Source organism: Rousettus aegyptiacus, unplaced genomic scaffold, assembly GCF_014176215.1.
Source record: "Rousettus aegyptiacus isolate mRouAeg1 unplaced genomic scaffold, mRouAeg1.p scaffold_m13_p_16, whole genome shotgun sequence".
NCBI lineage: Eukaryota > Metazoa > Chordata > Mammalia > Chiroptera > Pteropodidae > Rousettus > Rousettus aegyptiacus.
This window is the reverse complement of record NW_023416291.1, coordinates 113580-128289: the sequence shown is the minus strand read 5'-3', so window position 1 is coordinate 128289 and position 14710 is coordinate 113580. Positions and strand designations below refer to the sequence as shown.

The 14710-nt window shown below is 59.6% G+C and overlaps 1 protein-coding gene across 10 annotated transcripts in view; it reads right to left on the bottom strand.

Moving 5' to 3' along the window:
* Nucleotides 1-207: 207 nt before the first annotated feature.
* The window catches only part of ALPK1 (alpha kinase 1), a 51311-nt gene continuing 36808 nt past the window's right edge, over nt 208-14710 (bottom strand). For 5 of the 10 annotated variants that reach the window (XM_036233373.1, XM_036233375.1, XM_036233376.1 and 2 more), the window contains 6 exons: nt 14339-14443; nt 11920-13771; nt 10120-10273; nt 7417-7579; nt 6092-6278; nt 208-5689 (listed from right to left, as the gene is read on the bottom strand). In XM_036233373.1, coding sequence (XP_036089266.1) covers nt 5358-5689; nt 6092-6278; nt 7417-7579; nt 10120-10273; nt 11920-13771; nt 14339-14443 — 2793 coding nt within the window. In that variant the 3' untranslated portion in view covers nt 208-5357. Of the gene's footprint in view, nt 5690-6091; nt 6279-7416; nt 7580-8919; nt 9666-9809; nt 10274-11919; nt 13772-14338; nt 14444-14710 lie in introns of those variants that run through there. The other 5 variants (XM_036233374.1, XR_004954811.1, XR_004954812.1 and 2 more) reach the window with 5 other exon arrangements.

Sequence of the window (14710 nt, the reverse complement as noted above, 5' to 3'; positions counted from 1 at the left end):
GCCTGCGCCGGCCGATGGCTCACGTTCGATCGCCAGATGTGCTCGGAGAAAGAGCAAGCGCTCGTGGCGGAACGCAGGGTCTGGCTCTGCGCAGCTCCGCGTGGGTCCTTCCCCTCCGGGAACTCTCCCCGGGCGGAGGGTAAGTGACCAGCGAGCTGACGCCTGACGCCGGCGTCGCCCGGTCCCACCCTCGTGGACCGGCCTCCGCCGGCTGCAGGCCTGCCTCCCGGGCCTCCTCGCCTCTCCTTCCAGCTCCTTCGGGACAATATCATTCGCTGCCTTTCAGCCCTGGGGTGTGGTAAAGAATGGTCCCATCTCTGAGGGGAGGAATTGGAGGCGGCAGCCCGCAGGGCGAGGGGGTCACTGCCGAGCATCGTGTCGGCCGAACCCTGCACACCTGCCAGCGTCAGACTGTTCTGACTTAGGAAACAGCGAGTTGGTTTAAACAGCGTCACGAGGTGACGCGGCGATGATCGAGTGTCAGCAATGACTGCGTGAAGGAGCCTGCGACCACCACTGTCACTCTGCGCTTCCCGGGCCCCACGCTGGTCAGACGCCGCCTCTGCCTGAGACCACGGCTGTTCCCTGTGTCTCAGCGGCCACACCCCTCAGCTCACGGGCGGGGTGTCCGAGCACAGACCAGCAAATTCGGCCTTCTCTAGCACTCAGGTTTAAAACACGTCATGATTTATCGGAAGCACATTACGTAACAATGCGCGCCACATCGTAAACAATCAGACTGCCACCACCTTTGGCCGCTTAGCGGCAGAGTCCTCCGGGACGTTCGCGCCTCGTCACTGGACCCTGAGAGCAGGTGGCGGCCCTTTCTCCAGAGTTCTCTGGTTTGCACATACAAAAAACAACGACACAAGTCGACCTTCGTAGAATACTAGGAACATGAGGGTTTCTTTTTTTTTTTTTACCAATTTTAACTTGTGTGCCACCGATAGTTTATTTTCTTAAATAAGCACGAAAGTAAAAAATCATGGAAAATAAGAGGTGACTGAGTCTCCCTACGCTTTGAAGCTCTCAAGCTTTTTTACCTTCTTTTTCCTCAGACCAAAAACAACAACAAAAAAAACAAGTAATAAACAAACACAAAGAACCCCGTCCCCCAGGAGCCAATCCATTTTCCACACTCATCATCACTCAGATGAGTCCTTTGTAAAACAAAGACCTGGGGGCGCTTTCTCCCTGTCTGCAGCCTACAAATAGATGACCCTGCGGACCTAATCAAGAGGCTTTTCACCTGCCACTGTCTATTCGTGGCTTGCAGACAGCCAAGGGACACTTCTGTGTGAAGGCAGGACTCCGAACACGTATCACGCCCAGCGTTACGCCACAGCGGGTCAGTCACAAAACTACACTCTGCTTGCTCTGGCGATTTCTAATGGTTTAATTCCTTCATTCCACGAGGCCTGATTAACAGCCACGGGCTGGGCTGGGCCCGGGGACTGGCAGGGTGAGCTCGGCCTCCGCTGTCACGTGCCTGCCATCTAACGGGGGCAGCGGACACGTGAACAAGGAGCTGGCGTGCAGGCGCGGTCCCGCCGCGGAGGTTTGCGCGGCGATTGCGCGTGTGCGTGCGTGTGTGTGCGCGCGGCGATTGTGCGTGTGCCTGGAGGGCACGGCGGGCTCACAGGGGGCGACGCGGGAGCCGAGTGCTGAGGGACACGAGGAGCCCCCAGGCGAGGCTGGGAGGGCGTGCGGCAGCCCGCAGGGCGAGGGGGTCACTGCCGAGCATCGTGTCGGCCGAACCCTACACACCTGCCAGCGTCAGACTGCTCTGACTTAGGAAACAGCGAGTTGGTTTAAACAGCGTCGCGAGGTGACGCGGCGATGATCGAGTGTCAGCAATGACTGCGTGAAGGAGCCTGCGACCACCGCTGTCACTCTGCGCTTCCCGGGCCCCACGCTGGTCAGACGCCGCCTCTGCCTGAGAGCACGGCTGTTCCCTGTGTCTGCAGAGACTCCGGCTTCCGGGCAGGTGCGTCGTCTGGGCCACGGGAGTTAGTGACAGTGGGGACGGGAAGACAATTCTCACGGCTCTGCCCTGGGGGACGAGCGTGGGTCATAACGGCAGTAGAGCGGGGACCACGAGGGATCATCTGAGCGGGGAAGACCCCTCCGCCCCCGGAGCCTCTAAAAACGTGCACAGCAGGGAGGTCGCGGCCCAGAAAACAGCGCTCTGAGCTGGGGCCCTCGAAGCCAGACGGCGCCCTGGCTCTGGCGTGGCTCTCCCGGTGGCCTCGCGACGCGCTCGGGGCCCCAGCACGGGGTCCCACCTGTTCCCCGAGCGGCCTGCTGGGGAACCGCCCCCCCCCCCGGCGTGTCTTTTTCTTTGTGTCGGTTTCTCCCGTCCCCCATGCCGAGATGGTGACGCGGGTGGCTGCTAGTTCACGCGGTGGACGCGGAACTCCAGGTAACGTTTCTAGCTGAGAGGCAGCCGTTCACCATCTGGATGTGTGATGTGTTTTCTCAAAAAAAAAAGAGTGTATTTCCTGAAAGGTCACGCTTTTGAACTTAGGCTTCGGTGCCTGTGGCTCTGCCTCCACCTGTCTGCACAGGAAGCGTGTGCTTTTGTTAGGGCCGAAAGAAGATCTCTCTAGGCTTCCTCTGCGGGGCCAGAGGGAAGCCAGCGGGCGGGGCGGCAAGCATCCTTAGCCCCGGGGCACAGCCCTCCGCAGACCGGCGGCTCGGCAGGCTCTCCTCACGCTCACACGGGCCCGCAGCCCGGAACCGCAAACCGCTTCCTCAAAACGGTATTCTCTCGACAGCGGGACTAATTTTTAAAAGTCACGAGACATTAGCTTGCTTCGAGCACCTTTTCAGGTGGCCTTCCGGGGTCCGAGGTCCTCCGGGGGCGGGGGCATCCTGCACGCTGTCACGGAGCCTTCCGCTGACACAACCCAGAACCCAGGTGGGCCAGCACTCAGTCCGCATTTAACGGTCGAAGTGATTGGCGACAAGGGCAGCTGCCCCGGTGACGCCCTGGGCAACTCGCAGCTACCTGGTCTCCTGATCAGCTGCTGCTAGGCGGCCACCAACCAACGAGAAGCCGCCAGTCTCCCCGGCTGTCCTCGCTGGCCCCTCGCCACAGAGAGTCCAACGTGACAGGAGCTGGGCCTGGCCGTGCAGTTTCGGAGACACGGAGTTTGATTCGCTTCGATTAGTGACTGTGTCGTCTCTAAGTGCTGGGGGATAATTTTCGCTGTTGTGTGTGTCCTTGCTCAGCTGGGACAGGGCAGAGGGCGCACTGCGCGGGCAGGGGCAGGGGAGCAGGAGGGGACGCGCCGTCCCGCTTGGCCGAGGCTGGGGGTCACGCTGGGGGCTCTCCCTGACATCTGGCTCGGTCCCAGGCCGTCTCCTTCGGGCTTGTCCGAGGCCCCTCCAGAACCCTGACATTTTAAATCGCCTCTGTCAGTACAGTTTATGGCTTTGAGTCTGTGCGTAAGGAGGGGTCCAGAGGCTCCCCGGCTCCTCCACATTTGACCTTTACCATAGCCAGTGCAGGGTCCCGCTGCCCTGAGCTGGTGCGGGCCAGGCAGCGGGCCAGGCGGCGGGCCAGGCGGCGGTTCCTCAGATGGTCTGGCCCTGCTGCTTACAATGCCCCTGAGGCTGGGGAAGGGGCAGCTGGCCAGAGGCTCTGGCCCATCCACCATCCTCTCTGATGCAGGTGGCTCAGTGACTGCCACCCAGCCCAGCGGACGCTGCCCATGACCCAGGTGCTCGGCTCGGACAGAACGTCCCCCATTGCGAACACACCAGGAACTCAGCACTCGAAAGCCAGTTGCTGTGGGTCCTTCCGTCATTTGGAAAAGACCATGTCAAATGTCTAAAAAAAGTGTTTCAACAGCCCTTTTTGGTGATTTGTGTAGGAAAAGAAGCAAAGTCATCAGGTGCGAGTCCTGAGCAGAGAAAACTGCGTGCCGTAGTCCGGCGCTGTCACTGCCTCTCACAGGACATCGCAGGACCTGCAGCCGGTCGGAGAGGAGCAGGGCCCGACACTCAGCCCGCAGTGGCAAAGTGGGGCATTCTTCGGTTCCCAGTCCCTGTGGCTAGCAAAACGCTCTGTGCTTAGGGAAGAAGTTGGCGTGACAAAGGCGTCCGAAATGTCAATGGGGGCCGAGCCGCCGACGGGAGCAGACCCAAGGGCAGCCACGGAACGCGCCTCCGTGGCCGGCATCACTCCGTGTGGAAGGGCTCAGTGGCGGAGCACGCGTTAAACTCTGAAATTACGTCAAGTCTAAAAACAGTTTTAGAGATAGGCTTTTCTCATATTAATTTTAATCCGTGCGCTTATCTGATATAAGATTAAACACGATGCCATTTATCTTTTTCTTCCTTTTGAAAATCACTTTTAAAAACAAGTGTAGCACAGTCACAGATTCGGTTATCCGAAACACGCTGTTTCCCGTAACGGGATGACGGCGAGCCCCGGCTGGCCCCCGGGCACCCCGTCCTGCACGAGGCCCTTCGCCCGTGGCCCCCCGGGGGAGCAGCTGCGGCCCTCGGGGCCGGGCGCCAGGCGGCTCGCGTACCCCGCGCGGCCCGAGCCGCTCCCCTCCGTGCCCTCCGCCTTCTGCAGGGGCCTGCTCTGCGAAGTGGCATTCTTTCTCTGTTTTCCTGTTAAATTCTCCGTTTTACCCCCGTCTAGTTGAGCCCCGCTTTTCAGCTCCCGGGACGCTCCCTCTGGCCGCGCGAGGGGGCTTTTGTCCGCCGGGAACGAGATAACAGACTTAATCTTCCCGGCGACACGTGAGCTGCCATGTATCATTTTAATCTGCAAAGCAGCGGGGCTGAGAGGTGTCACATGCCGATTTTGCTTTTGTCTGGGAGAGTGACTGCCGGCTCATGATGGATTGCTTGTTCTCCCCGAACAACAGTCAAGATGGTGACTGCCCCGGGGTGACGGCCCAGAGGGCCGCGGGAATGGGGCAAATCTGACTGCGGTTCAAGTTCACCTGACAAAGCCGAGCCTTCGGGAGAGGATTATTCGCAGGGCATTGTCGGGCATTGTCGCTCTGAGGGCGGTTTCCCAACACCGGCAGCTGCCGCGCCCCGCGCCGGAGGCCGAGGCACCAGCACAAAGGGGTCTGGCCTTGCTGGGTCCCTCTCGCCTCCTGCGCTGCACACCTAGCTTCCGTGGCAGAGGGCATCTGTGCGTCCGCCACAGAGGGCAAACGCCGCCTTCGGAGCTACGGCAGTGCGGGCGGCAGTGAGCGACCCAAGCCCGGCATTTCTGGTGCGCGAAGGGACAAAACTAAGTTTTTAAGTTGGACTCGACTCCCGAAACTTAGCTTTTTAAATGTTGTCATTTCACAACTCTACGTGCAAAAGATCGAAATAAACACCAATTATTTAGTTAAATCTAGAAAACTGAGCCCCAGCTGCGCCCGAGGGACCAGGCTGTGCCGGGCTCCGTGCCCGGAGGGGGAGGGCCCAGCGTGGGCGTCACGCGGCCCTGAGCTGTCATGTGGCCCTCCAGTCAGCCTGTGGCTTAGCTCCTCGCTCGAAGGTCTCGTCAAAGACAGACGACGGCATATTTCATTGCATTCCACATGCTGGTCATTAAAGAAGTAAAAAATCCCCCTTCTTCCAAAATTGGTGGTGGCATCTTTCCGATCGACAGAGTGAATCTGGGGATCTGTCAGGTAGAAGAGCCCGTTTCCGTCACCTGTCACCCAACCTGAGAGAGACACAAAGGCGTCTGAGAAGCAAGTCCCTGCGAACACCCGGGAGTGTGCAGGAACATGCAGACCGTCAGGGACACAGACACCCGGCGCCCCCCGCAGGGACAAGGGTACCCGGGCGCCCCCCGCGGGGACAAGGACACCCGGGTGCCCCCCGCGGGCTCAATGACAGACACCCGGGCGCCGTGGCTTATTTTTGCCAGGTTTCTGCTGAGGTGGTTGCTGGTGCATGGTCCAGCGATAGCGTTTGAGAAGAACTGAACACTGGATGGTTACGTTTGTGACAGGTGACACAAACTGGCCAGTTTTCAAGGGTTCAGAGCAGCAAGATGCTCTCTGTGCAATCCCGGGGTCACAGCCCTGAGAGGCGCCCGTTCACGGACCCCAGCCTCACACACCTTGTATATCTACCACGACTTCTCTGTGCCCGGAGAACTCGTACGAAAAGTGGCCGAAAGCCAAGCCGTACTCCGTGGCTCTGTATTCTGTTTTCGCCACTCTCGTGTTATTTGATAATTTGACAAATTCTCCTAGTATGTAAGGCTCCACGCTGATACACCCCTTTATTGTCCTGTCCTCTAAGATCTGAAAAATAGAAATGGGGCGCAGCGTAGCATGAGGGAAGGCTTGGGCTTCGGGCCAGCCGGTCTGCCTCCGGACCTCGGCTTTGCCAAGTAGGAGCTGCCAGTTTTCTAGATGTTAGTTTTTTTATTTGCAAAGCAAGTAGAACGGCTACTTAGAGGATTGTTAAAAGGATTGTGTGAGGAAATGAATGTAAAGTGCTTAATGTTGTATGGCATTATGATAGAAACTGAGCTTTTTATCATTCTTTTAGCAAAACCTCACATCAAACAGAGGCCATGACGTGACCCTCCCTCAGGTGGGTGGGCCAGGCGTGTGGGCGGAGCATCCGTCAAGCCCGTGGGCTGGAACCTCAGCCCTGGCATTTCTGTGTCTGATCTGCCTTGTAGAGTTCTCTCAAAGGGTTCAAGCTCATGTCAGTTAAGTACCTGGCATAATGCTTGACATAATGAAAGTGCAAAATAGATGATAAAAGTTGATATTCTAAGGAAAAAAATGTGGCTCTAAAAATGTCTCTGGCCAAAGGTAAAAAAAAAAAAATAAAGTTAAGTGTGAATGAGCTAAAGATCTCTGAGGAAGCAGGATATTCTGGATCCAGAGAAAAGTTGGTGGGATGGACGCCTTCAAACGTCTAACGGGGTGTCATGACAGGGCCGGTCGCAGAGGCCCCAGCAAACAGCCACAATTCAAAGGGAGAAGAAATCAGAGGAAGACAGATCCAGGCCAAATCTAAGAACTCGCTGCCGGTTAGGATTGTCTGAAAGTAAAAGCGTAGCCACTGTCTCTCACTGCAGGAGTCTCGGCTGCGGCTTGGCAATGGGTCTCAGGGTCTCGAGGTACGTGCAGTGGGGACGTCGCCCTGAGGGGACGAGTCGTCGTAGGTGCAGTCTTTAGGGTCCCCCCCCCCAGGACGGAGCACACTGACGTGCTGGCCTGACTCCGGCCTCCGGGCGGCCGCGTGGGGCTTGGCGCCTGCCATGCTCCTCGTGTGTCTGTCTAAGTAGGCGAAGGGGACGGAGTAGACGAGGCAGACGGAGACGGTGGCCGGGCGGCTGCCGGTTGGCGGGATGGGGGTGTAGGCTGGCAGCGGAAGCGGCCTCACGCGAGTCGCAGGCGTGTGTCCCCACAACCGAGCGCTTACCAGTAACACCGCGGAGGGCACGTAGAAGATCTGCGTCGGGATCTTCTGTTCGTAAAGCCTCTTGTTAAACTCCGCCACGTAGTGCTGGGCGGTCATCTGCCGCTCCACATCCGCGAAGTGCGGCCAGAGCGCCTTCTGCTCCCGGTACCCCTTCCCCACGTACCTGCGAGAGGGGAGAGGGCTCAGCAGACTCGGCAGGGCAAGGGGCAGCTCACCGGGGACGCACCCTGCTCCGCCGTGGATGCTCGGTGTCAGTCACCTCAGCTTAGCACTGACTCAGGTGGCTTTCTAAGCACCACCTGCACCTGGGCCAGAGCTCACGCCAGTGACCGGGAGGGCTGACTTTGCGTCTTCTTGCCCGGATGGCAGGGCCCCCAGGGATCCGGTCAGACAGTCCCCTGGGAGCTTCATGGACGTGTTCTCGGACGTGTTTAGCATTGGAATGGATAGACTGATAGAGCGCCTTGCCCTCCAATGTGGGTGGGCCTCGTCTGATCAGTGGAAGGACGAAATAGGCCCAAATGTCTGGCCCTCTGGCCTGACTTCCTGGCAGCTGGGGCCACAGTCACACCTGCCTCCGGCCTTGAACCGAGGCCCTGGCTCTTCCCGGGCCCCTGGCTCGCCAGCTGCCGACCTTGAGACTTGTCAGCCTGCATTACCCGCGAGCCAGTAGTCATTGCTGAGGATCTGCTTAGCCTATGCATACATCCATCCCGCTGGCTCTGTTTCTCGGGAGGACCCGGGCCAGCACGCTGACCCAGAAGACGCTGGCGGGAGGAGCCCCCCGGGGCCGGGCGTCCGGGCACCCGCGGCGCGGCCTCGTGCGGGCGCCTCCGGCTCATGTGGCCGCCGCCCTGCAGACACCCGCGCCAGGCCCGGCGCCCAGGGGCAGCGCGAGGCCCGCCGTGCCCGGCGAAGGCCGGTGCGCAGTGGGAGACGGAGGACACAGCACGGCCAACGGCCAAGCGCGGAGCAGAAACCGGCTCTGCGCCTCACCGGAGCCGCCGTGGGCCAGCGAGTCCCACGTGTCCAAAGCGGCCTCGAAAGAGCAACGGGATCGGCAGCGCTGCGGACCGAGGCGTCGCTCCAGGATGAGGACGAGCTGGATGCGGCCCCGGCCCCCGGCCCCGCGGCGCCCCCTCCCTGCCTCACACACACCTCCTCCAGGCTGGCGCCCAGGCCAGAACTCCGCGCGCGGCGCGGGCGCGTTTCCAGAACCTTCTGCCCGCTCTCCAGCCCGGGCTGCCGGGTTGTCAGTCCGGGACCAGAGCCTGGTCCTCGCACGTATTACACCACTTTTTTGGGGTCATTGCTGTCAGTAAAGGTTTGTTGGCGATAAATTCTCTTTTTAATTGGACTGCTTTTTAGATTGTTACTTTGTCCTGGGCATTGTGAAGTTTGACTACTGTGCCCCCAAGGGTGGCTTGGTGATTGTCTGCTTCCCCCCCCCCACTCCTCCTCCTCCCTCCTCCCCCTCCCTCTCCCTCCTCCCTCTCTCCCTCTCTTCCTTCCTGCTTCTTTCCTCCTTCTCTTTCTGTCCTACTTGCCAGATGCTCCTTGACTTACGAGGGGCTTTTGTCCCAATAAACCCATCATGACTAGGAAATGCACTTGCTACACTAACCTCCCGTCAGAGCTGGGCCTGGCTGGTTTCTACCGATGGTGCTTCACGTGGGAGGGCTCCAGACTTGTTCCCTTCCACGTGTAACTCTTGTCACTAGCTGCTTTGTCGTCCACCCCAGCGCACGCCTCCCGTGGGGCTATCCTAGGACCTGTTCTCACGACGGACCTGGGTTTGCTTTATCTCTGGCCTCAGAGGGTTTCCCTGCCTTTTCTGTAGGCTCGTTCATTTACGGCAAAGGGTGGCTCCTGTCATTTAAGTAGACGTTTTGCCGGCATTTTTGGCAAGCACGTTTAATGCTCTCTGTCCTGCCACGCAGCCAGGAACTCCATTTCTTATCTGTATGGCTGGGATAATGACCTTTCCTTAAAGGGCTGGACACTAGGTTTGCCGTGCAGAGTGGCTGGCCTGGTTTTGGTCAACATGTGGTAAGTGCTACTGACCAGCCAATGAGGAGGAGGAAGGGGCAGAAATCTGAAAACGTACATTCTGGCCAACCTTCTTGAGCCTTTTCAAAACCTCATGGAGGATCCGGTCGTCCCCCAGTATCTGCAGGGACGTATTCCAGGGCCCCAGTGGCACGGGTGGCACTGAACCCTGTGTTCACGGCGACTTCCTACACGTGCACCTACAGCGATTTATAAATTAGGCACTCTGAGAGATTAGCCGCAGTACCTAATGATAAAATAGGTCAATTATAACAACACGCCGTAATAAAAGGCACGCGGATGTGGCATTATCAAGTAAATAAGGGTGACTTGGATGCAGATACCTCGACAATCAGTCCGATAACTGAGTCGGCTACTGAGTGACCGACAGGTGGGCGGCACCTGCAGGGCGGACACGCCGGACACATGATCCGTGTCCTGGGCAGGATGGTGCGGGACAGTGTGAGATTTCATCATGCGGCTCAGAGTGCCGTGCACTTTAAAGCTTAGGAATTGCTTGTTTCTAGAATTTTCAGACTCCAGTTGACCAAGGGTAACTGAAACCGCAGAAGGAAAACTGGATGAGAGGAGAGGCCCTCCTGGGAGGGGGAGCCGGCCCATTTCGCAGGCCGGTGCTGACGCGTCTGAGCGCACCTCCCCAGGATCTCTTCCTGATGGAGATGGTGAACCCAGAAAACATTTCTTTGTCCGCCCGTCTTCTTCACTTCCAGGTGGTCCCCCAAATACACAGCAGTTTCCTGGGCCGTCCACAGTTCGGATTTCTTAGAATATTTCAACAAAAGAGCATCTGGAAAAAAGAGATGAAAATGAATCTTATTTTCAAAAGGATATCACAATACATGACTGAAGTTGACACAGGTCCTAAGCCAGCTTTTCTGAAATCTTCAACTTCTTTGAACATCCCTGAGATTTGAGCCTCTTCTAATAAAAAGTAAGTGCAATACAATGAGAAAGTAAAGCTTGACAAAATCCAACCTGCTTTCATGACGAAGACTCTCCACGACAGGGGCGTGGAGGAGGTGTACCTTGACGGTGACTGCGCGCAACAGGCCCACAGCCAACACGCTCGGCGGTGAAAGGCTGCAAGGGTCCCCCTCAGGGTGGGGACAAGACAAAGACACCCACTCTCACCGCGTCTACGCAACGCGGCACTGGGAGTCAGCGGTCAGGGAGGCAAAGCAAAGAGCGGGCATCGGAATTGCAAAGGAAGAAGTAAAATTGTCTCTATCTGCAGAAGACATTGTTTTATAGACAAGAAACCAGACAGGCTCAACCCAAAAACTGTTAGATCTAATAAACGAATTCAGCAGAGTTGTAGAATACAAAATGATATACAAAAATCAATAGCATTTCTATACACGAACATCTTTTGATAAAGAAATAAGGAAATCAATTTCATTTACCATAGCATCAAAAACAATGAAATACTTTGAAATAAGTTTAAGGAGGTGAACGATTTCTACTCTGAAACTAAGACATTGATGAAGGAAATCCGTGAAGACACAGATAAATGGAAAGGCATCTTGTGTTCATGGATTGGAAGAATTAATATTGTTAAAATCTCAATACTACCAAAGCTATCCACAGATTCAGTGCAATCCCTACCAAAATTTTTCAATTCTTAAAATTTACATGGAACCCTAAAAGATCCCTAGCAGCCAAAAAAAATTCTAAGAACAAAGCAGGAAGCATCACGCTTCCTGTTTCCAGCCATGTTACAAAGCTACAGTCATCAAAACAGCATGGTACTGGCACAAACACTGACAAATAGACCAATGGAACAGAACTGAGAGCCCAGAAACAAACCCAAGCATATACGGTCAACTAACATTTGACAAGGGAACCAAGAATATTCAATGGAGAAAAGACGGTCTCTTCAATAAATGGTGTTGGGGGCATTAGATATTTACATGCAAAAGAATGAAACTGGACCTATATGACAACAATTAAACTGGATTAAAGACTTCGGTGTAAAATGAGACTATTAAACTCCAGGAGGTATCTAATTAGGTCAGACTCCGCTCCCCAGCAGGAGGTGTCTGTTTAGGTCAAATCCCGGGCCTAGAAATCAAAGGAATTGGTCGTTCATGAGCATTAAGGAAGAAGCCGAGTGGATGTGGCTTCAGAGCTGGTTCCGAGCCTGACTGCGGGCAGCTTCCGAGTCGTCTGAGAGTCGTGTCTCCCTTGCTGCCTGTGTCTCGGCAAGTCCCCAATACAGGCGGCGGCCTGAGTGACCCCTCTTCTTTGCAACCCTTAGGGTCCATGACACAAAGAGTAACGGAGGCCCCGGAGCCCACACTTCTCCATTTGCTCACGGAGCACGGCAGGGCTCCGCGTCCTCCGGGAGCCTCAGGGACCTACACAGCACGAAGGGCCGGCGGCCGTGTGGGGCCGTCGCCCGAGGCTGCACCTGCCGCAGGCCCTGCTACTTACCGTAAGCCTGGTGGAGGCGGTGGGGCTTAAAAACGCCCGTGTTCTCCAGTCTCTGGGACAGCCAATCGTGTGTCACGCCTGCCAGAAGTTTCTCAACGTCCTCCGGCTGCAGGATGCGAGCCTCGAGGACGTCCTGCCGCGTCGCCCCTGGCAACGAGACAAAAGAACTCCCACTGGAGTTCAGAGAGGACCACGGGTCCTCGCCCTCGGAAGAACCGCGGGAAACCGCGGGAGGCCGCCGCCCGCAGCCGAGCCTGCCTCCAGCTCCATCCGCTTCCTCGGTGGTAGCACAGTCCTCGCAGGGGACAGCGGGGCGAACGCCGCCGCTTCCGGAGGAACTGGGGGTCGCACGACCGCGCCGCGGGCTAAGAGCACACGGCCGGGGGCGGCCACAGGTGCCGGCGGGCTGTGCGGCCGTGTCCAGGGGCAGCTGGTCCTCCGTGGAGGCGTCAGGGTCAATGTCCAGCTCTTGGATGGAGCCGCCGCCTTGTCCCGAGTCAGGTTCCCGAACAGGCCACAGGCACGTGGAAGAGCCGCGTGCCGCCACGGGGCCTCTGCGCAGGGAGCCGCCCGTGACTCCCCCGGGCGCGCCCTCCGCGCCGGCCGCTGTCCGCCCTGGGCGCACCCCGGAGGCGCCGTCCCTGGATGTCGGGCCGGGGCCTCCTTCGCGTCCCGCCCGCTCCTCGTCCCCACACCTGTCTTTGGCGTCAAAGCTCATCTCTGGAAACGCATCAATGATTTCAAAAGTCTCTTCATCTTGGAACGAGGGGCGTGCGGTCGTGTTCTCGGGGTGACCCGAAGTAGGGGCGCGAGGAGCCTCACCAAGTGAGGGCGCGGCGTGGGCAGGGGCGTCTGTGGGCTCCGTGTCCCCGGCCCCCTGCAGCGCGCCTCCCAGAGGCCCTGACCCCGAGGCCAAGCCCGTGCCACGACGGGGGTCGCGGGTGGAGGGCACACACTCGGGGGGCGGCCCCTCCACCTCCTCCCAGCTGGAGGAGGAGCTCGGAGCTGACAGCTTGCTCCAGGAGCCGCAGCTCTGGCTGTCACTCAGGGACTCACGCAGAGCGGCCTCCTGCCCCCTGCTGTGGCCTGCGGACTCAGTCTCCGCGTCCTCGTCCAGGGCGCCTTGAAAAGCGTCAGGAAGGGTCCAGTTGCTGCACCCGGTGTTCGCGGGGGTCCCCTGGCCGCCCTCGGGCGCGCGGGAGGGGGGTGCGCCCCGGCCTTTCGGGGCCGGCGGCCTGTGGTCAGCGCTCCCGGGACCCGCGCTTTCCGTCTCGGTTTTCAGCGCGGTGACGCAGACGGCCGGGGTTGCGTCCTGGGCACACTGGCCTCCGCAAGCGCCCGCGAACGCTGCGCACAGCGCCGCATGGCGCTGTGACGCCGCTTCGAGCACCTTCTGGAAAGCCGCGGGCGCGAGCGAGACGGGTGTGCGCGGCGCGCCCTCCGCCCCCGCCAGCGCGCAGGCCGCGTCGTCTGGGTCTGCGAGGCTCCGCACCTGGAGGAGGCCCTTCACCTGGTCCACCACGGACATGACCTCGCGGGAGAGGGCCTCTCTGTCGCCACCTGCGGCACAGGCGCCGAGCGCGTGCAGCGGGCCCAGCGCCGCGAGGCACAGGCGGCCGGCGGCGCGCACGGGCCGCGAGTCCCCGCACAGCCGGCGGCGCGCCGCGCGCAGCCCCAGCGCGGCCCGCAGCAGCCCGTGCAGCGCCTGCCTCCCGCGCGCCGGCGCGTGCGGCCTCTGCGCGCGGAGCCCCAGCTCGAAGGCCCGCGCGGCCGCGCGCAGGCTCGCAGCCCTGCTTCCCGGGGGACAGTCCTCAGAGTCGCCGTAGGACAGCAGGCACGTGCCGCGGATGTTCTGCGGGAGACACCGCACGCACAGTCAGGCGCGGGTCGGAAACCGCAGCCCCCACCGGAACCGCGGTAGAGAAGTTCCCGCCGTGTGACAACGAGCCTGCGCCAGACATTCACGCGCTCAAACGACTCGGGAACCGGGGTCCTCCCCGTGGACCCGGGGAGGGGCTGGCCAGAAGGGCCGGGGAGCCAGCCGTGACCGCCCTCCGCCGTGACCTGGACACTGGTCAGAGGGCACATCGGTCGCTGCCGCTTTAGCGGACACAGTGCGCGTGACAGAAGTTCCTCTGCCACAGGCAAGCGCACACCCCCCCGCCCCCCAAATAACAGGACGCCAGCAGCGGCCCCCAAGCCCCTGCGCACAGTACGGTTGCCTGGGCAGCATTTGAAAATTCCAGGAACCGGTCCGGGGACCAAGGGTAGAATGTGTCCTTTGAGGAGGCTCCTCGGGGTGCCCCACGGCGCGGGAACCGCGGCTGCAGAGCGGAGGACGTCGCCGCCTGCGGCCAGGCCGGCTCCGCGCGCGTGGCGAGTGCCGCGCGTCCCTCCCGCAGCCCCCCGCGCCGCTTACCATGGCCGTGAGCACGAAGAGGGGCGTGTAGGGACTGAAGGCTGCCGCCAGCTCGCAGGCCTCCGCGGCGGAGAGCAGATGGTGCCCCCACTGCTTCAGCAGGCCCTGCGGGAGAGTGGGGCCGGGCGGAGCAGACGCTTGTTCCTCCAGCAGCCAGGGACGCCGGGAGACCCTGGGCTCTCCCCCTCAGACCCCGCCGCACGTCCGGCCACCTCTGAGCAGCGCCGAGAGAGAGCGGGCCAGGCCGCGCAGCCCGCTGCCCCTGCGGCACCTCCGCCCCCCCCTACCCTGCACCCCCGCGCCCTCCACCCCACCCCCTATTCTTCGAAAGGAAGTAATTGGGGTGCACGGAACCTATCGCTCTGATGCTGC